At 32.3% G+C, this 22,776-nt stretch overlaps 1 protein-coding gene across 2 annotated transcripts; it reads right to left on the reverse strand.

The window, feature by feature from the left end:
- Nucleotides 1-682: 682 nt before the first annotated feature.
- Nucleotides 683-22,773, reverse strand: LOC144840814 (uncharacterized). Of its 2 annotated transcripts, none has more exons than XM_078696857.1 (4): nt 22,670-22,773; nt 4,378-7,583; nt 3,353-4,137; nt 683-3,000 (listed from the first exon to the last, which is right to left on the reverse strand). In XM_078696857.1, exons 2-4 carry the CDS (start codon nt 7,409-7,411, stop codon nt 2,014-2,016), a joined length of 4,806 nt encoding a protein of 1,601 aa, XP_078552983.1. In that variant the 5' UTR covers nt 7,412-7,583; nt 22,670-22,773; the 3' UTR covers nt 683-2,013. The 2 variants fall into 2 exon arrangements, with proteins under 2 accessions (XP_078552983.1, XP_078552990.1); XM_078696864.1 differs by lacking the exon at nt 22,670-22,773 and adding an exon at nt 8,512-8,811.
- Nucleotides 22,774-22,776: the final 3 nt, after the last annotated feature.

Consider the following 22,776-nt stretch of genomic DNA (forward strand, 5'->3'; position numbering starts at 1 on the left):
CAGATACGTTGTTTTGCCTTGGAAATGACGTACTGTACTGTATATTATTTTTGCGCCCCGGCTCTAGCCAGCTATGTCCCAAGAGGACATATTCATTAAGAAGATTTTTATATAGTTCTAAGGCCAACAGTTTTGCGACTTTGTAAACTCGACTATAATTTATAGGTCCCAGCTGCTGGACCCAAAAAACGTCTGGGAAAAGAGAGTCTATGAGGGCTCACGGTTGAACGATTTTGGATTCTCGCCCTTTGATTAGTTGACGCGAATCAACAGACTTAAGAATTTTCTCACTTGCGTACCACCGTGAAGTCATGTTGTCTCTAGAGGGTATTCAGTTGCATGCCTACAGGTTGAGGTCACACACACACAGCACATTAAAGTTCAAAATTGACCATTTTTAAATGCCATTTTTTAATTAGTAGATTAATATTTGTTGGCAAATAATACATTGTTGGAATACTGTGTATACAATTAACTAGTGAAAAAATGGGCATGTGATTCATAATTAAAGAACTATCTTTGATTTGTATGTATTTTTGCGATTAAAGGACATCTTTTTAATAATTAATCATAAATTAATTTTAATTTTAAAAATAATTTAAAATGTCGAGAGGCATTTTTTGTAAGAAATATTTCTTGTTATAACTTGTATTTAAAATAACAAAACAATAAAGCATTTTGTGATCAACTGAATTTAATTCAATGCTAAAACAAATATATATTTTTTCTTTAATAATCAACAACACCAATATAGTTTGTGACATCGGATATAGTTTTTAGTTTGTAAAGATCAACTCAACATGCTAAATAACAACTATATACATCAATAAAATTAAAATCTACTTTTTCTACATGTATAAAATACAAAATTGCACATATAAACAAATCGTTATCAAACGAAAGTAGCGCCTATATAAAAATATTTTGATACCTATCAACACTGAAGATATAAAATTATAAACTTCTTTTCGATCAGATTTTCCAGCCTGAAAACAATTAACTGTCGTAAAATATAAAACAACACACATTGGTAAATTTGGTATTAAAACACTTGATAAAGTATATAATTTCCTTATTAAATGTAGGCCATACATGTTAACTTATAAAGCCCTGTAGAAATAAATGAATACTCCATTTAGATCCAAACTTAAATGTTAATATTTAGGTGTCATATTTGAATTCTACGTAGTAAAAACAAGTTTTTCAGCAGTTTGCTGTGAAATTTCTATAAAAAGTCTTTCAAATATGGAGACAAATCCTTGAACAGTTTGGTCAGAGAGTAATAATTCACACAATTGGCGATGATTTCATCATGGTGTTAAAAATATATGTTGTTGTAGCATAAATATTATTATTGGTATTGTATTACATCTTTAAAATGTGCATAAACTCTCTTTAATATTAGTTATGATTATATATAATTTTCTGCAGAATATACATGTTATAATGATATAATATATGGTTTACTATGTTGCATGGAATGTAAAATTCAATATCTTAACATAACATTCATTTTAAACTTTGGGGATAACATATGCAGCTACTGTACATGTATGATGTCTCTTTCACATCGCCTTAATGTTTACACACCGCGGCGTTAACACAGAAGTTTTGTATGGTGTGCGTCCCAGGGTTTTCCTAGGTGATTTAAAAGTGGTATGAGTTTATATGTTAAGCATGCAAGAAGTATTATAACTTATTTATATTGTTATATGTATAAAAGATAAACATGCCGTATATTTAGTTTATGCTAAAGCATCTTAATATAAGATCATGATCTGAGCCAAAGCATTTTGAAATGATGAATCAACCATCGATCAACTTTTTCAAATGATACCCTTTTTTAAGAAGTAGGCCTGTAGTATTAAGTCAAGTCATAATTTCTGAATACATAGCTTTCAAAGCTAGCTAGACTTTTGAATATTTTGAATGTATAATGTCATTATTTTATATATCAAAAACGAATATATATATTTATTTCTTTTTCATAGAAAGCACTATTTTTTTCTAACTTTAGGAGTTCAACAATTTGAAACTATTTTTCATCAAGTTTAAGTCAATGTTACTCAGAAATTGGCAATGTAATTGATCAGCCATAGAGAAGCTTTTGCTATTTCCTAGCATCTCGTTGATCTTCTGTTCTGCGATGTAATTCACCATCTTGGAACATTCTTCCGCATGCCATTTAGTGAGATACCCATCAAGGGCATCGTCTGACTCGGCTGCAACAAGGTCCTCGACAGAAGGACCCCACAACAGCAGCTGCAGGAATCCGATACTCTGTCTAGCACTTAATCGATCATTAGGACTTTTTCTCAGAAGCTCACCAGCAAGTTTCTGTAGCCCTAAAGAGTATCTGGATTTCTTTGGAATCTTTGGCAAATCGCTTGGCTTGTAGTCTCTTATAATAAGGTTTGTTTTCACACTAAATGGATTCGGCTCGTGAAGCATTTTATATATCAGTATTCCAACATCGAACTCATTTGTCTTATTGACAATACTAGGCGACACAAGTGTGCCATTAACAAGTTCCGATTCCTCTCTTTCGGCAAGATTAAGATAGTCCACTACCAAATAATTGCCACCACCAGGAAGACCAGAGTCAATAAGAAGCAGGTTCTCCATCTTAACGGTTGAAAGACTAATGTTGTTATTTTCAAGATGCTGTAAGCCAGAAAAGAGCTGCAAAAGAACAGTTATAATTTCACCTTCATACTGTTCAGGCAAGAAATTATGCTTCTCTTTTGAATAACTAACCAATTTTGAAACACTACTGACTGGCTGAACTGTCAAAGCTACTAATAAACTTTCTGACATCTCTTCTGATTGGTCGACAGGCTCCGGGCATTTTGATGGCGACGGTTTTGGTCTAATCAGTTTGTTTGGTACAGAAGACTTAGAAGCTGAACAGACGTTGATGATATGAGGATGAGGAAGAAGTAGTTGTATTGACATGATGAAACTATACAGTGGATTCACCATTTCAGGATCAGTGAACATCTGAAGTATGGAAAGTAAATAATAATAAGAAATAGAATTAAATCATGTATTATAAAAAAAACGAAAAATTTGTCGACATAGAACTGTAAGCAACTCAACTGCGTCTACATATTAGTGCTCCGATCAACTGTCCCAAAGTCAAGGCAGTAGCCATGACCAGTTTATGATCAAACACTGTGGTTCCTTTTAAACTTAGAATCATGGCGCCCACATGGGAAACCACAATCCTTTCAGTTCTATTCAGTTGGTGGAAAGTCAACATGAGTGCTATTACGCTCTCAGTTGTACATATTTACAAGTAAATTCATTTTTGACAGTTAATAGAGTCAATAGCTCTGAAAAATAAACCTACCATTAAAGTGAAGTCCTTGTCTTCATTTGCAATTAATTCAGCTGGATAGAACCTCGCTTCAGAGCTGGTAAAACATGGATGATCACTGATCAATTTAAAATCCCTTAATACCACTTGGTCTAACCTCGGACAGCTTTCATGACTGTTCTGCCATGCTGACGAAATCTTTGACAATGTCAACATGTTCCTGTTATTGATTTTGGCAAAAAAAGGATCTAGTGGATTCAGACCATTTGATATCGGAGAAGATTCGGATTCCTCTGACACTGTTCTTAGTGGACTGGTACCTTGATCAACCATTAGCTTTTGATTACGTGGAGTTGGCATTGGTTTTAATCTTGAAGGAATATCTGTGTCAGACAATAATTCATCAACATTTGCATACACGTTTTCAGTACTTTCTTGGGATTTCTCTTTATTTGTTGTTCCTGGGTCCAGAACTCTTACAGGTCTTTTGGGAGTTTTATTGTCGTCACTGTTATGATTATCTTCAAGGTTCTTCATTGCTGATTTTAAAGGAGTAACTGGTCGGAAACTTGATGCTGAAGCACTATTGCTTCGTTTTCGTGGCAGAGGTTGTGGCCTATCAGCTTCATCTTGAGAACTCTGATTAGGAGATGACTTGCCTAAATCTTCATGGGAGAAGCCATTTTCTTGGGGAAGTTGTGGAGCCATACGCTTTTTAGTGTTCTCTAATTGGGAAGGTAAATTCTCAAAAGCGGTTGTTCTATTTCTAAATCTTCTTGAAGGTTTTGTTGGTGCTGGGAGTCCATTCCGTATTGGTCCTGGCGGAAAATAAAAGAATGATATTTATTTATATATATGTTTAATGAAGTGGTGGGAAAACTATTTATACTACAGTATATTGACCAATGTAGAGGTCATGGTGGGGGCATGACCATTATAAAAGAGAGATGCAATTTGCTTCACATCTATTTGATAAGAACAAAATAAAGGAATGGTTAGTATTATATGAAATAAACTGTTCTTTTTAGTTCAAAGACATGAAGAATACTTAATCTTACCCCAGTTTTCATAATCATCCAATGATCGATCCTTGATGCTGCTACTGACAGAGGTAAATGAATGTGCTTTCTGGAGTTTAGCTGGCAATTTCTTCTTCCTTGTTTTAAATTCATCCAGTAACAATTGATCACTCTGTAAAACATCCGGTGGGCCTGGAGCTTTACGTTTGCTAAAGTTATTTGTTAATCGAGGCAAAGGCGGAGCATCAATTGGTGTGTTTGCATTAATATAAAACGTAGACAGACCATGTTCGGTAGCTACTGCAGAATAATCAACATGGCTACTTTCAATAACTGGAATTGGCTCGCCTTTATAAGCTTTAATTACTTCTAGTTTCTTCAAATTGTCTTCATGAGATACCGCTGCTATTTCATCCTCAGTCATATGTTTGTTCAATAACCAATCAGTTACACCTTTCGAATTAAATTCCCTCTCAGGGCTACCATCTTCTTTTCGTCTCGAACGATTCTTTCGCCATGGTAGCTTGGACCATTTACCTTTACTTTCCCTAGTTACTGTAGGCTGTACTGAATCAATGGCATCAACTGGCAGAGTTATGGGTCTTTGTGGACTGGTAGTTGTACTTGGAGGTAAACCATTACGAGGTGGTGAATATGATGCTAGAACTTCACTAACAGGATCTATTGGTTTCTTTTCAATAGATTTGTCATTAGGAGATTGGTCTAGACGATTCAGTACTGGTGCAGGTCGTTTCTTGCCATCCGTGTTCCTTTCTGGAGTCTTATCCCGACTTTTAGGGGCTTTAGTATTAACTGGTAATGTCTTGGATTTTGGTGATGAATGTGAATGACTTCCATTTTGTTTTGGAGGAGTCACTTTTCTACCAACTTCAAATGTTTTCATATTAGACATTGGTATGTTCACTGGTTGTGAACTTTTCCTTTCTATATTCTGGTGAGGAGGAGGAGGTGGTGGTATTTTTGGCATTGTATCTGTAAAATGTTTTACCTCTTTAACATTATTCAAAGAAAGCGATCTTCTTGATTTACTTTCTGGTGGAGGAGGTGGTGGAGCATTTCTCTTCTGTCTCAATTTAACTGGAGTTTCTCTGTTGTTTTCTGGATCCTCATCACTAAAATGGAAATTGTTTATAGAACTTTTGTTTTGAACAGGTCTCTTTGATGTAGGATGAGTGATAGATCTCTTTCTAGAACGTGAATCTGCCTTTTTATTATTCACTTTAACTTCTTCAGATTTTCTTGAACGATACTGCTTTTTAAATCCACTGCTCTCTCCACTACTGGAAGTACTTTTTGACATATCTGAAAAATCAGATTCTGGAACAGAATCATAATTATGAACATTGTGTTCGGTATCAGTTGAAGTACAGCTACTGCTCCTCATAGGTTGTAGATACTCTTCATTTTGAGATTTGCATCCATCTTGTGTTGTACTGGAAGACGAATTCCTTTTAGAAGACTCACCTCCAGCATTTGAACCAATGTAAATTGGAACTCTATATAAGGATGAGTCCGAGTTTCTCTTTGCAGACTTTGGCAAGGCCTGTATTTCATGATGAAGAATTGTTGGCAAGGTTGGCGACTCATCAGCAGGTTCCGCATATTCCGGTTCATCTCCAGATGTCTGTCTGCCAAACTTCTTTTCCTTTACTGTATATGTTGAATCTACTAATGTAATCTTTTGTTGAAACTGTCTATGACCATTTTGAACATTTCTGTCCAGATGATAACCTTGCTTGTGTGACGTTCCTGGAACATCAGTGACAACGTATGGTGCACATTCTTGAACTTCAAGATCAACAACTCTGTAAGGTTGTACATTTGAAGATGAGGTACTGAAACTACTTCCACTGGAATGCAATGATAAATTAGACAATGTGGAAGAATTTATAGAGACTCTGCTATCAGGAGGTGGTGGTGGTGGCGGTGACTCTGTGTATCGAGACACTGAGCCATCAGCAGATATAATTTTTATTTCCCTTGAAGAAGACTTATGGTTATTGTTCGTGGAGTTGTTACTATTTTCATGTATATTCATCCCAAAATATATTTCTGAACTTATCTGACTTCCTTTTACTTTCTTGTTTTGTGAGATATTTCTAGAGTTAATATCACCATTTAATAAAACCACATCGATTTCCTCAACCTTCTGTTCAGGTTCATACATTTCAGGATCTGAATCATGTCGTTCTGATAAATCTGCAATTGTCGGTCGCTTCTGGTCTCTACCAATGTTTCTGGGAAGCGTATCATGTTTTTCTATATTAAAAGCAGAGTGAGCAGCATTTGAAAGCAGTTGCGATTGTAAATCAGATTTTGCAGCAATAATTTCCTTTTTTCGTTTTAGATCAGTGTCCTTAGAATTTACTATTGCATCAGGAGAAGTTACATTTTCCGATGATGTGCTTGCAGATTCTTGTTCTTGTTTGTTCTCCTCTTTCAAAAATTTATTTACTCTTTTTAAACTTTTTCCAATACGCTGAAATTCAAGACTTGAATTTTCTTCTGGGCATGTGGAATTAGAATCATCACTCAATGTTAGACGACAAACCTCTTTTTTAGTGGGTGATATGGTTCCATTTTCCGGAACTGAATCAGCTCTACGAGTTCTTGGAGTAAATTTTCCATTAGTCTTTACCTCAGCACCTTTATTAACATGAGTTTGACGTTTTAAGCGTGAACTTGATTTTTCTTTAACCAGTGGTGGAGTTTTTTCTTTCTTGCTACTACTACTACGTCCATTTAAATAGGTTTCAGAATCATTTAGAAATCCATTGGTACTTGTAAAACCATTTTCATGTGATTCATTCACTTGTTGGATATTGTCAACTGAAAAGGTTGTTAACTTGTTTACGACGGCTTTGTTAGGTGATGTATCATTATTATCTCCAGTTTGTAGCTCAATTATCTTAACATTAACTGGTTCCAATGTCTGGCTGATGATTGAGTGTTGCGAAAGTGGTTTGAAGCATTTAGCGCAATAGTTGTGCTTAAATTGGTGTTGTACGTAGTCATCGCAAGCAATATTGGTAATCTTAATTTCCTCCTTCATATTTTCTATCCTGTCATTACCTGCTTAGTTTACAAATTTCTTCCATTGTTTAATTCGCAAGAATTACTTCCTTCAAAAGACTCTGACGCTAACTTGTGATTAAGATGACAACCTCAGGCTTCCTGAAATACTTCAACGACTTCTTGTTTTTATTGCCTAGATAATATTCGTCCTATGGGAATAAAACAAAATCTGTAAGTAATGGTGAAACAAAGCTACTGTAAACCTTTGAGAGAAACAATTAATAAGCAAAGAAAACATATTTAACCATTTACTTTTAGACAGAAAGAAGAAGACTGCATCGTTTGAATCTAATAAAAAATCAATACTTTTCTGAGAATCAATCGCTGAACAGGAAAGATAAGTCATGATTGAATTGTAAAGACTTGCAGTAAAATCACCTGAGCATTAAATAACACATACTGTACTGCATATTCAGTAAAATTATACATATACTTGTGAATATTTAGCGTTAAGACATAAACAAATAGGCCTGCTATTTAAACAAAATGGATAAAAGATCAATTTACTGTATAATATTTAATGGAAATATTGTACAGTATCTACAGTATCTGATACAGCTCTATCAATGTGACTAAAAATAAATTCAAACATAAATAATAGAGAATACAATTTTGGTTATTAAACAAAAACTTTGCTAAAGAAATTTTAGGTTTAGGATCTAGAGTAATTAAATTTAAACGGTTGATATACTTTTTTTAATGTAATTTAACTCTTCCCTGGTTTTAATGATTAATGTTTAATAATGAAAATAATAATATATTGATGCCAATATTTAAATAAAAAAATGTCAACGTTATCAACAAAACCTCATATGAATGTAGTACTAGAGCTCTTGTAACTGTGTTTATAAGGAACTACCGACATAAAAGTTAGTCACATGTTTATTAATATTAAGTACCACCAAAAGCACCGGAGACTTAACATAATACCATATCTGAACTTAATACTACCTACCACACTATAATGTCTGTATCTATATCACACATGCTGAAATGAATCACAGCAAGTCCAACCATGGAGGAAAATAAACTTTTATTTATTAAATCTAAAATATTAAATAATATAATAATATTTACCTATCTATACATTAAACACCATGTCCTGACAGTGGCAATACCAAAATGAAAGCAAAACTTATGAGTCTTATAATTACAGTATTAAACAATTCACTTAACACTATTGATGCTCACTGGACTATGAAGGTGCTCAAACTGAATTTTTGTATTCTATTCTCGCCCCCATGATGATTCATATAATTGGGAAAGTCCCTGCTTAATCATGCTTGCAGTTATTTTCTTATACATTGAACTTTGACCCTGAATAGATCAAGCTGAATCAACAAGATGATGACATGCTATATTATCCTTTATTAGGATTTATATTGATTGGTCAATGACACTAAAACATCTATAGCAAAAACAAATATTAGTTTCAGTAGTGTGTTAAAGTGTATTAATCAATTTTGCATTGTTGTTTGAGAATAAAGGAAAACTGAGAGAAATGTAATTTGTTTATCTAAACAAAAGTTGAACAAAATTTAATAAATGGTAAAATACTATTATATTTAAATAAGAACATGAAAAATATAGTACCAGGAAAACATAGGCATACTAATGGTACACAATAGTTTAACAGCTCTAACAAAAGAAAGTAATCCAGGATTAGTCACAATTGTTTGATGGTGTGTGACATCATCAACAACTGCTAATGAAGTCATAGCCACTCAATTGACTATTATTGCTAATTAATAATTTTACCAAAAGAATATAATTCAGTACTGTCTGTAGATATCTTTTAAAAATGTAAGACACCTTTTGTTGGCAAACATACAAACTTATGCAATTGAATTTTCCAGTGACGTATTTAATGATACTATAGTAGCGTAATATTATGATCAGATAGGTACTGTCCAAACAGATTCTATTATCTTATACCCTCCTCCTGGTTTGTTTAATGGGGGAAATTCCCTTTTGAGTTCAGTGAAAAGAAATCCTCTAAAATTGTTTATGTTTGTTTTTTAGTGTAGTACAGCTACCTCATATCATTGTATCAATAAATATATTTCTATGACAACTAAAAACTGGGTTATTATCTGACAACATTGACAGGGAACTACAATAGAAATCAGACATACTACATTGTTGAATGTAAAGAAAACCAAAGCGATAGTGAATTTTTCCTGCTATAAATGACAAATATATAATTTGATGGCATTTAAAATCAATGTATGACCAGAAGTATAGCTAATTCAATCTCCTGATTATTAGGCCTCCATTTTTAATATCTAGTATAAATAAGTGTTCAATTATTCATTTATATAATAAAATCCTGTATTTGCCTCTGCAGTACAGTATCCCGGATATTTAAAAGAATGAGCTAGGTAGACAAATATTTACTCAATAAATAGGGCTAAAGATAATATATAACCTTTTACCATATTTTGACAACAATGACAGTGAAAAATTAATATTATATGTTGATAAGCTATACCCTTTGACAAGTTTGAGGCCTGTTACCATGGGTGAATTCAGGATGTTCGGAAAGGGCACGGGGACCAGTTTAATGGAGGATTTACTCTATGTGAATTTCCCCAAACAATATTTTGTCATTCTCGATCTCATATACCCTTGAATAAAGAAAGAAAATATTGACGAACGACAAAGAAATACAAAAAATCCTTGAACTAAACAATATGAACTCACGAGATTAGAATGTGTTTGGTTTGTTGGAAACTACATAGCCATTTAAATGCAGAAACAATGGGTTCTTTAAAATTTACTTACTTCTCAATTGCAGTATAGCATTAACACAAAAAAAATTGTTTATTTTATACACATCTGACACTAGCAGATAACTTATATAACCTAAGTCTGATATGAGATTTAGGAGTTAAAGAGTTACAACACTGGCGCTAGGTCAGGATTGAACCCTGGATTCCAAATTTAGCAGAATTGCCGATGTCAATATTTTTGATTATATATTCAAATAAACAGTTACTTGACATAATGAGAACTAAAACCTAACAGACACTATGATTAACAATGAATGTTGACAGAAACTGCATGTTTAGTAAAAGCAACAGTCCATATAAATTCGGTTGGTGAATAGAAATAACAAAGAAGTCCTGCCTAAAATTTGTTTATGATCTGCTATGAATGGTATGTGGATTTTCTTGGATATACAAACAACCAACACATTACAGTTTTTTGTTTGAGAAGTATTTGTTTTTAATAGTTCTCTTCAAACAAATTCCCATCTGTAAAAGTCAGAGAGAGATATGGCGTAACCAAGGAAACTAAATGCTTTGTCATTCTTAAGTCTTGTTTTTGATCTTTTTAAATGTCAGTCAGGAAAAAACCACATGGTGACATCAACCAAAGAACACAAAGATGTTTGAACAACAGTATAGGCCTAGATATGATGCATTTTGAAAGAATTGAAAAGGTAGTATAGCTGAACATTACAGACTTTTTCTGGTTAACATACAACTGAAACAATGTCTATTATTGTGAAAAGGGTCGTCCGGGTTAAACAACTTCCACTTCAAGTTAAAAACTAACCTTGTTCTGTAAAATTAACGAGGCTAGTTTTGCTAAGTCATAATTATTTTACTTGGTAATATCTCACGTGGGTTGAAAATTACACTGTACTGCCATTATATTAAATATTATATACAATGGTAACATTTTGTATTGCAAATAATAATTCAATGCAAGGAAAGAACAAAAATGTAAAATATATCAGAACTATTAAAAGAAATGGTCAAGCAAACATAATTCAGAACAATGATGTGTTATTTATTATTATTCCTGTTGAGACATTTTAATATGCTACATAATTTTTTCTTTAAATTGACTGACAACACCTACCCGCAATTATAGTGTACATTAGCACAATTGTGAATGAACAACATTGCCTAGACCAACAGGTAAATGGACAAAGACAAGATAAACAAATACAGTAGGCTTACAGAACAAAATAATTGCATGTTACAAAACATGGCTCAAAACAAACACAACACTGTACATCTCTACAGGTTTTGCAAGATACTGGGAGAGAATAGTCCCTTGAAACCACGGCGGCCTTCTTTATGTTACCACTGAGTTTAATCAGCTATCTAAATACTGTAGGATAGATTAGTTACCTTGGAAACTATAAACATAATGAATATATATCCAGCTAAAATCAATACTATGTTCAGAAATAAAGAGTAAACATGATTTGAGTACAGTGACCTATTAAACAAAAGTGAAAAACAAGAAATGTTGTATTATTAGTTTGATTAAACTGAGAGAAGGGAACAGAAGTATGCTGGCTTATCATAAAATAACTTTATATGGCTAATTATAGGTACAAATCGCTCATCTTTAATATTTGACATGGATATCTGACATTATAAACTATTTAATTAGTTATCTCCAGCAGTTTTTACAGTAGAGTATAAACAAATTGTGTTTGTATTCATAGTCCATTGGGTTTTATACAATTCTTCAACATAAAGTCGTCATCTATTGTGCATTGACAATAAAAACATCTAAATTCATTGGTCTGCAGAGAGCTTACAAACAAGATTATATAGCGTTTAGATCTTCACCGAGATATTGATTTTTCTATGTGTGTTTACTTTTCTGGAAATAAAAGGCTATTCAATCAAGTCTATGAATATAAAATTGCCATTTAAAACTTAAAGGAAAAGGAACACTCGTCTCATACTTACAGTATATAAAGTATTAAGCTCTGTCTACACTATCAAACTAGTTTGACAAAAAAAGTTTGATGTGCCCAAATATGGTAGTGATATGCCAAAAATATGGTAGTGTTATGACATCATCATGTCCATATATGGACATATTACATTTTTTTGTCACATAAAGTTTGATAGTGTAGACAGAGCTTTAGACTTGTTGGGCCATTAACCATGGATTAATTATTATAATAAATAAACTATACTGCAAAAAAAAAACACCATCTAATCTTAAATCCCTTTTAAATATGATTTATTACAATGGTAATTACATGGTAATTACTACTGAGTGTACATCCCTAATGTCATTAACCGAGCAGATCATTACGTGAAATAGGCATAAACTTCCTTTTACCAAACAGGAAGATAAGATGTACCTTTTTATATTCAACAAATAGGAAATTACATACTTTACAATGGTCACAATATACTTTTTTTTTGCCAATACAGGAAGATACAATGTACCATTTCCGTACTGTGTGACGTACCACCTGTGTGGGAGATATTGTATAGTTCCCTATTATGGAAGTAAAATAATCAACAAAACAACAAAACAAAAGGATGTTGTCGTAATTAAAAATGTTCTGTTTTCAATACAGTATATAAGAAATATTCCTTTCCAATGTTCCACATTTTAATTTAAACTTTAAGCAAGGCAATGAAAAACTAAACATTTTTAATTTTATAGAAAATATTGCACACAAATTTGTTTATAGTTTACAGGTGTATTTAATAATAATTAGGTTTCCAAAAAATACAAGTTTCCTTTTATTTATTCAATCAAAATATTTTTGGTATTTAGTTATAGATAAATAGTTGTAGATAAAACGTGGAATATATTTATATCAAAGTGTTCAGTAAACGACAGATTATTAGGGTTTCACCTTGATAAATTCTTCTTCCTTAATTCCTTCCCATACACATCTTCCTTCCGTGCATTGATCACGACAATTACTTTTGGCATTTCATCAAATCTATGCAATAATTACATTCACATATCACGGTTAATAATTTCATAAACCTGATATTTGTCTCTAGTTCAAGGTTTCATAAAAGTTATAATACTTTTGGTGATTTTGGGGGGATGACCGCTCTGCAACTGGTCAGGAAATGATCACTAGTCTATGGCTGTAAAATGATGATGGCTCTTCTGTACGGAAATAAAATGATGGACACAAGGTCATGTTTAAATGAACTATATAAATATAATTATGCTAGTGATGACGAGCACGATTCTATTTAACAAATAGTTGATAGATTTCTGAGCAACCTCCAGCTAATTTTCATTTCATAATATGAAAATATAGCCAAAATATCCAAAGATGTTACATAAGCCGTCTAGTCAAAAAACTCAATACAATCTAAGGTCAAAACATGCACAAATAATATAGCAATGCTTCCACCTATGGCTGCTGCAAATCAGCCAATGTAATCATTAGATTATTAAAGGATTTTGATACAGCAGCCTACAGTATAAGAATACATTTTCTAATCTTTGGCATTTATGTAGCTACAGTCAGCTATACATTTACATTTTTTTTTATTCATAAATAAAATCAATACAGTATAATTCATATAAAAATAGTAAATCTTTCACCACATATGCCACTGAAATTATTATTTTTTTTCTGTAATATTAAAAGCTATTGGATGCATGCATATTATTCTTGTGCACAAGTTCAAAAATGATAAAAATCAATCAAAAATGACAAAAACTCCAGTGGGTTTAATTTAACAGGAAATGGTGTTTATGACAGTAAATAGAAGCCTTGAACTTCATTATGGCTGTTTTATGTTCATTTCCTTTTTGGGAAAGCTCCCTCCCTAGCTTATATTGGTCAGACCCCTATAAAATGTTCAAATGTTTGCCCACTGTTGATTTACATCAATGACAATATGACTGAAAACTTCCTGGTAATATCCCTGGATCTATATCCTGTGCAGATCGAACCATCAATTTAATATATAACTACAGTATAGTATGTATAAACTGAAAAGAGATGCTGTAAAGATGCTATCCAAAAGTTGAATTTAATATAGGACACAACACTATACACTGGTGCAGCGTAAACATTTACCAGAATGTTATTATTGTATCTCCCTGAATTAACTACGTACACTAATTTAGCGTAAACAACCTGCTACACAAAATTTCTGGAATTTGATACTAAATACCAAATGTACCAGTACTATATTTTAGATTAATGTTCCTAGATTACTGTAGATCAAGCTCATCTAAAAAGCCCAACACAAGGTATCTACCCTTTCACTGTACATTATGCCCTGCAGTATGTGGCGCATCAACATCAACATTTTTGCAGCATTCTATACTACAAACAGGTACATTGTTTGATATTTCACTGTTATGACATGTGCAACTATATTTAAGTATTCAACAGTTGCACTGGAATCAAGCCAATATCTGTTTGAAGTTATCATGCTTGCCTCAATGGGCCAAGGATGAAAGATTCACTGAATTCCTAGGTGCATTCAGTATCATTTAACACACCTTATTTAATATAAGTCTTAACATTTATTTATAGCATAATAAAGTATAAATTGCTTTTGTTTATAGCATAATGAAGTATAAATTGTGACAAGTGCCATAAGATAAGAGATGACAGTACATAACAGACAATTTAATGTTTTGTGCACTCCTTACAAACGTACGAGCAGAATGGTTATATTACTTAGATGCAATTATACATGTATTATAATGGTGTACTTAAATGCAAATACATGTATATAATAAATACAACTTGACTTCGGTATTTGTTTTTATTTGGTCACCTAAAATATCATGGTAAATCTCCAGACAGAAATAATGAGGTCTAATATTGAAAACGGAAGGAAGTAGAGAAAGCTAGCAGGAGGTACATATACACAATCTTTATTATTATTATTTTGCAATATTCTGAACTATTTAGGTTCAACTGAGCCATTGTATGCAAAAATAATTTGTGCTGTATTATGGAAGATAACAATGGAACATTCAAACAACTTTGGTCTAAAAATAAGATGGAAAGATAGCCAAGTTATGATGCGTAATAAACACAAGTTTAAATATATATTTATTGTCTAAGTATTACTCTCACTTACACTGATGAAGGGCTAGTGTTGCTCAAAAACTCTGCACATTTTTCTGCCTGTTTTACTTTATCGTTTTGATTTTAGCTTTTTGCTTATTTTATTGTGTATCTCTATTGAGATCCAGCCACTGATACCCACAGCATTGTCATTTTTTTAGTAATTTGCCCTTGGAATTTATTTAAACTTTCATTTAGAGAGTGTCATTGAGATACTGATACCATATTTGTCACTTAAAATTAAATCTCATATTCCATGGTAACCCTAAAAACCATTAAAAAATGCAAGTATTCATGGATTTTATTATCCTAATTGGCATTATTAAACTGGATTAATAGGTATATCCCTTTATCTTTATTCATAAAACATAAAGATTCTTACTATTGTTAAGTAGGCCTACAGTATTAACCAACAGGAATCCTTCTATGGCTACAAATATTGTGTTAAATGTGTAATCTACCTTTTTTGTTTGTTTTTTTTTAATTAAAAATGGGAAACAATTCACTTGAAAATCTAGATTTTTTAATCCAAATTTTATCTGCTAATACTTTTAATAGATTGAAAGAAATGGCATTAACTGAAATAAAATGTGCACCTTTAGATATGGTTTTTGTATAGTCCGACACAATTTTGCAGGAATAACCATTTCTGAATGGAGTAAAATATACACTAAAAAAATAATATTACTTTAGCTCTATCTAGCTCTAAACGATTAAAATTACAATCCTGATACCTACAAATATTGCATTCTATTTTGTGCCTAGCTTACCTGGATAAACCAACATTGACCAGGCTTCATTCAATCTGATATGCCTGGAATAAATTATTGCCACAATTTCAGTATGAAAACATGAAGATGATATACTATTTATAAATACAGTACAAAATTTAAGTACTGGTTTATATCAAGATGGATAGTATTGACTCATTGCCTTCAACTTTGTGTCAATATTTTTGCAAAAGCTAGCTTGGGATGAGTAATTTCTGTCGTTATTGTTCCTAGCATTGAGCTCTTCTTTCCGTAGACAAGATGTCTTTCGTGTCGCTATCTAGTCTTCGATCATCAACACATGGTTTTTTTTATAATTCAAGATGTTTTGAATAATAAAATTCAGAATACTCGCAATTACATAGTATTATATTAATTACATATAAATAATTTATAAATTAAAAATCATGTTTTGAACTTGTGGTTATTGTGTAAGCCTCATTTGAATTAATTGACTTGTAAAATCCATTCACAAGCACATCATGTTCAGATGGATATGAATTATGACAAGTTTAATTCTTTAAAAAAGCTATTTCTAAACTGATTTATTTACCTATTTCAACAACAGTTTTAAACCTCCACATTTGGGAGTCTTGATTTTTAACATCCCAGTTCTTTATAATGTGATACTCGATTCAAATTGTCATAAACACAAATGAAACAAATAATTGTTACATGGATAGATATCCTTACTGATTTACAGTGCTTTCACACACACACACACAAACTTTAAAAACATGCACATGCTCAGATATCAGGACTGTGTAAAGATGCTGACTTGTTCCAGATTTTACATCAATGCAACAAAGAAATGCTTTCACACTACTACAGAGGTACTGTAAACATTTTTTGTACATGCGAATCAGGTATTACAGTATAAATGAAGTGTACTATACAGATACAATTTTCAGACTAGTTCATCATATATAATACAGTCTTTTGTTACTAATTACAGTGCATATTACAATAAAATAAAAATGTTTTTTTCTCTATGTTCACACCTACCTTAAATATCAAAATTAGACCCTAAACTGCATTGTACCACCCTGTGATGTTTCTCAGCGGGCGCAGAATTAAAACTATGGCTTTTGAACCACATGCCAATAGATCAATACTTTATTCTTCTGAATATTGGAAAAACTGCATGTAACTATTATACTTGTATAACGAATGGACAAAGAGACCATGGATTGATTTTTACACAGTGCACAGATGGAGTTGTCATGTACGTCAATATCTCTAATATACAGTAATAACAGGGACATAATTGTCATATAGCAGTATGTGTAAACTGACCTTATCGCTATTAAATTAATAATGTTAAATAAAAGATATTTTTGTAATTCCTGTTTAATCATAATTATATTTATAAATGAAAATAATTATTTGATGATTTCTTTCCACTTGTAATATGAATATTAAAAATTAAATAAACCTATTGTTATTCATTCATTCATTCATCTTTTATTTCGGAAAAAAAAAATTCTCCATAGCTCAATAACAAATTAGTGTACATTACACTGAAACGTTATGTTTTCATCTTAATCATCACAATGATGTGGTAATTAATAATCAACACAATGTATTGATGGTTTTAAATTATGGTTTGGTAATGACATGACAATCTACCAGACACTGTCATAGGAAAATGAAACAAGACTATGATTATAAAGGATTCTCAAGTCCCACATAACATCCGTAAATACAGGGAAATTTGGTCCAAGTACAGGCATACAGAAATGGAGATACATACTATGAAAAGACATACAAATTTATGGGAATCCCCGGTAAAACACATTGACAAATCAAAGACCAACACGCCACGAAAACCCTATCTTTCATGACCTTACAAAATGTTGTTTTTGGTTTCATGCGCAGAATGTACCAACTAGTACCACAAATCCTTAGGGGAAAAATGTGGAGAAATATAACAGGAGGTGTTTATCGGCGCACCTACAGTAAACTGTAATTCAGGGAAAACGATTGTTCAGTATAGGTTCCAGGGTATGAAAATTGTACAACGGAACAGTACTTAACTTACATCTTTGACATAATTTTGCAAGCCATCTTATAGAGAAAATACAGTGAGCATAGACCCTCACCTGGAATTTCTAAAGCTACAATCAAACTATGCCTGTATTTACATATAAATTTTTTTAGAAATATAAAAAAGGAACATTTGATAAAGGTGTTATAAATAGTGCATGCTTAATAAATTAAATAAAAGAATAATAAATTCAATTAAAAACAAAGGGATGTATAATTGTATGGCCTTCAAAACCTATTGTGTACAGTATTACAAGTAAAAACTGCCACTAAAAACAAGTGCTTGTGTAAAAACGCATGCTTATTACATAAAATTGAAGAGGCTTGTTGAGTTTTTCAAGTTCTCATCAAAATGGTTTAAGTTTTTATAAAGGCAATTATTAACAGATGGACAATTTAGAAATAAAAGTCTACAGCGAGACTGAATGTCTTTTATTTGACAGTGAGTAATGTCTCAACACTCTTCATGTTAATGAATGACGAGAATGATTATTATAATATTAACGATATTGCACACAAGTTTATGCATATACAGTGACAGGATTAAATAGATTGATTGATATGAAATGATATATTGACATACAACAAACATGTACTCTACCTTAAGCAAGTAATGAATTAATTAACGAGGATACATACAAAACTATAGGTATATTTTTAAACACTGATTATCAAAAACTCATTCAACTTTCAACTTGCCTGTTTACAATCGTTTTAGGTGATTTTGAAACCCTCAGGTACTTTAAAATTATTTGGTAAAATTTCCCCTTTACAATCAAATACTGTATGTAAACAGTTTATACAGTAGTAGTACAAATAGGGGCAGTATATTAAGTTGTTTGTATTTTTTTTTTATTGCTACGCCAACAAAATATTGTAGTTAAATATACATTCGATTCTTCACAAAAATGTACAGGTACTCTCATGACAGCAGAAGCAGTGGCTAGGTAGCAAGTACTCCTACAGTAGGGGTAGTTGCATTGGGGCTGCTCATGCTGGGCCCCTTAAAATTTGGGTTTAGCCAGTGAACGCTCATATATAATATACCCTTTAAGCTAGGATTTTATTTTTTATTTTATTTTATTAAATATGTGTTTAGGCAATGTGGCCAAGGATTACCAATAGTGAATTAATCACTGTCCTATCAGATAGGTGGTAATCCCCCTGATACAGGGGCTATTTGTGAACCAGTTCACCAGGGTAACCCCCTACTCTTTTCGAATAATGAACTGGGTTCTTTAAAGTGCACACAGGTTATAACTGTGTACACTGAACCTTATAGTCCTTATCCGAGAAGACTTGTTCCACCACCAGAACTATAGGAGCGAGTCGGCCTCGAACCCTTGCCGATGTTGTTGGCTCTTTAGGTACGGTAAACGGCGCCCCTGCCTTAACCGCTCGGCCATTTGACTCGCTCATTTCAGTAACAGTACTATAATACAGTTGCTACAAGAAGCACTGGTTACAAATACAAGTTCTGATTTATTATTTACAAAATTCATAATGAAATAACAAGATTATGATTTATTCTACAGTAATTAATGTATTAAACAACAATCCAATGCATTGATAAATAATTATGTTTTCCTTCATGGTTATTGGTACCATGGGGGATGATACTCTATCTAATTATGTCACCCACTGGAAATGAACTAGAACACTGTGAGAAGATCTATTGAAATCCCATCCTGTTTTAAGCATGTGACACTGCCAGTTTATGAGCTTAGTCCCATTGGTATCCAGAATCTAGAGAGACTTTTAGTGGAATGCGCAAGTCCCATGGGCGTTTTTGAGCTGGTAAAGTGGCCCAGATTTAACCATTAAGTAGGCCTAGAGTTTCCATGAATCACGTTTCTATACTTATGCCTCTTGTAATAGGTTTTTAAGTTGTTGTAAAGCACAAACTATAACAGAACTAAAAGATAGTAATATACCATGGGTTTGTTAATTTGATAGGCCAAATGTTACTTACTCAAATATAGACACCTCCTCAATATACCACCAACACATTTAAAACCGATTGGATTTGTTGTAGACATGGGGTTAAAAAGGCACACACCGCCTAAACTTACTAAACTATTAAACTATACATTTTAGATGTACAACACTACATAAAACTACTGTAACCATCCAGAAGTCAGCATTAATAAGTTGATATCATTCGAAAAACTTGTAATGGTAAACTTACCAGACATTACTAACCTCTATCCTATATAATTTTTATTAATAATTAATGAATGCCTACTGTGTACCAGTATGAGTCATGTAAATAATACTGAAGATAAACGGATGTAAAATTGCACCATTTTCCGCCAATCTATATAACATTATACAGATATAGTTGGCATATCCAAAAATAATTGTCACAATTTGTAAGCTGTTTAATAACTTTTAAAAAAAAAGAATATTTGTAATGGCATACTGTATAATAACCTCTTTTATTGTAAACAAAAATAAAAATAATTGACAAATGGTGATATGGAGATCTTAAAAAGCACTTTGTGAGATCGATAATATTAACAAAAATTGATGAATAAAATTGTATAACACCATAAATAAACCTTATCATTTGATGGATGATTGTAAATAAAAATGGCATTAAAAAATTACCCTTGCATGGCCTACAATACATCAAATATCCTAATCTTACTTGGTTGGTTTAGTAGATATATAAAACTATGTTGTAGTTTTATATATAATGATGATGATAATTATTGTTGCTATTAACCCTATTCAAGTTGGCTTCTTTAAAAACTCTCTTGCACCTGTGAAACATTCAATATTTTAATATAAATGTAGTATTGTTTTTTTTGTTTTAAATGTTAAAAGTAAAGTAATACTAAAACATTTGTGAGTCATTATCAAAGATGAGGAAGTAAAGTTTATTTGATATTCTAAAACATAGAGCAATTAGACATAAACTTGTAATCAGAAGTAAATTGTGGATGTTCCATTATTAATTCATGGCCAACGAATTAATAACAAACTAGGTTACAGACCAATTATACTGTAATATGATATACAACAAAATTAATTATCATACAGCCTTCAATCCCTTTAATCTTTTAAGACATATATCATCATTCATTTCATCCATTAACACCCATAATATTCTAAAGCTCTGTCTACACTTATCAAACTTTATGTGAAAAAAAAATGTGATGTGTCCATATATGAACATGATGATGTCATATCACTACCATATTTAAGCATATCACTACCATTTAAGCATATCACTACCATATTTCGGCACATCACACTTTTGTCGAACTAGTTTGATAGTGTAGACAGAACTTTAGCTTGTGCTTTGTTTTATTGGCCTAATTCTGTTAAATATAGAAATTATCTCAGGTCATAACTGTTATTCCACGGATGAACCACTGGGCCACTGTAGCTTTAGATTCAAACTTAAGCTCTGTCTACACTATCAAACTGGTTTGACAACAAAAATGTCATGTTCCCACAATGGTAGTGATATGCCCAAATATGGGCAAGACACAACTTTCAGCTGATTACTAGCTGCATTATGGGAGTATGTTTCCATACGTGTTTGATCCAAATAAATGACTGGGGTAATAATGTTCAGCGCTTAGAGGTTTCACAACATTAGTCGCTATATAAATCCAGGATATTTTTTATTATTATTATGGTAGTGATATATTATCATCATGTCCATTAATATCACATTGTTTTGTCACATAAAATTTGATAGTGTAGATAGAGCTTAAGACCATGTGATGTTGAATGAAAATGATAGTTTAATTGTCTGACACCACGGATAACTTGGCCAAGACATGGCAGCTTGTTTGTTTTTGGCATTGTACAATTTTTATTTCAAATGGCAATCCCATCCGCTGTGACAATCATCATGTTTCCGTGTTATTGAATCCTTTGCATTAGATTTGAGAACATTAACATACAATAATAGAAGAGGAAGGTGAAAAGGTGATAATATGTCAACAATAGACCTGGAAATAGAATAACAAACATAATAAATCCAATATAGATATATATATTGGATAGCCATCAGTCAGGGAGTTTTGAGTTCAACTTTATTTACATGACTACTTAAATTAAGTTGAGGATGGGGAGAGGGGAAAGTGATGAGTGAAGACGCTAGACAATATTTTTTTATAGACCCACTCTGGTACCACAAGTTAGTAATTTCTTCATGTAGGCCTAGGTTAACTTTTTAGATCGGTAAATTTATTAATAATTCATAAAAGTTGAAACATGTTGGAATGAAATTATATTTTGTTTAGCCCTACTGTAACTAATAAATGAGAATGTGAACTAAATTAACTGAACTGAATTTGTTTAGTTAACCAGCAATCCTGTAAAAAAAACCAAGAACATTTCAAAGCCCAGGCCGCTAAAATCCACGGCCAACCTTCACTTGACCACCAAGGCTCAGGAAGGCAATTTCACCTGTGCCCAGGCCCCAATCGATTCCGCTCTTATCATCCCACTACTGCCTGGGCTGACTGGACCACCCATATCCATTCATGTAAAACGATGATAAGGAATTACAAAATACAACTCCTCGGTAATTATTATAATTAAGACAATACTTTACTTTAGAACTTACCTTTAGTTCACGCTATTATTCTTCTTCTTCACAATAATAAAATAATAAAACATCAGACATCTACTACCAACTACCCACCTCGTTGTTGCTTAACGACTGTTTACTTG

This window comes from Antedon bifida, chromosome 1 (assembly GCF_963402885.1).
Source record: "Antedon bifida chromosome 1, ecAntBifi1.1, whole genome shotgun sequence".
NCBI classification, from domain to species: domain Eukaryota; kingdom Metazoa; phylum Echinodermata; class Crinoidea; order Comatulida; family Antedonidae; genus Antedon; species Antedon bifida.

Bases quoted from the DNA above. Each gene is read 5' to 3' on its own strand.
- LOC144840814 (XM_078696857.1), bottom strand. From the start codon at position 7,411: ATGAAGGAGGAAATTAAGATTACCAATATTGCTTGCGATGACTACGTA. The intron at 4,138-4,377 runs GTAAGATTAAGT...ATTTTCCGCCAG, and splicing joins GGATGATTATGAAAACTGGG to GACCAATACGGAATGGACTC. The intron at 3,001-3,352 runs GTAGGTTTATTT...TCCATACTTCAG, and splicing joins ACAAGGACTTCACTTTAATG to ATGTTCACTGATCCTGAAAT.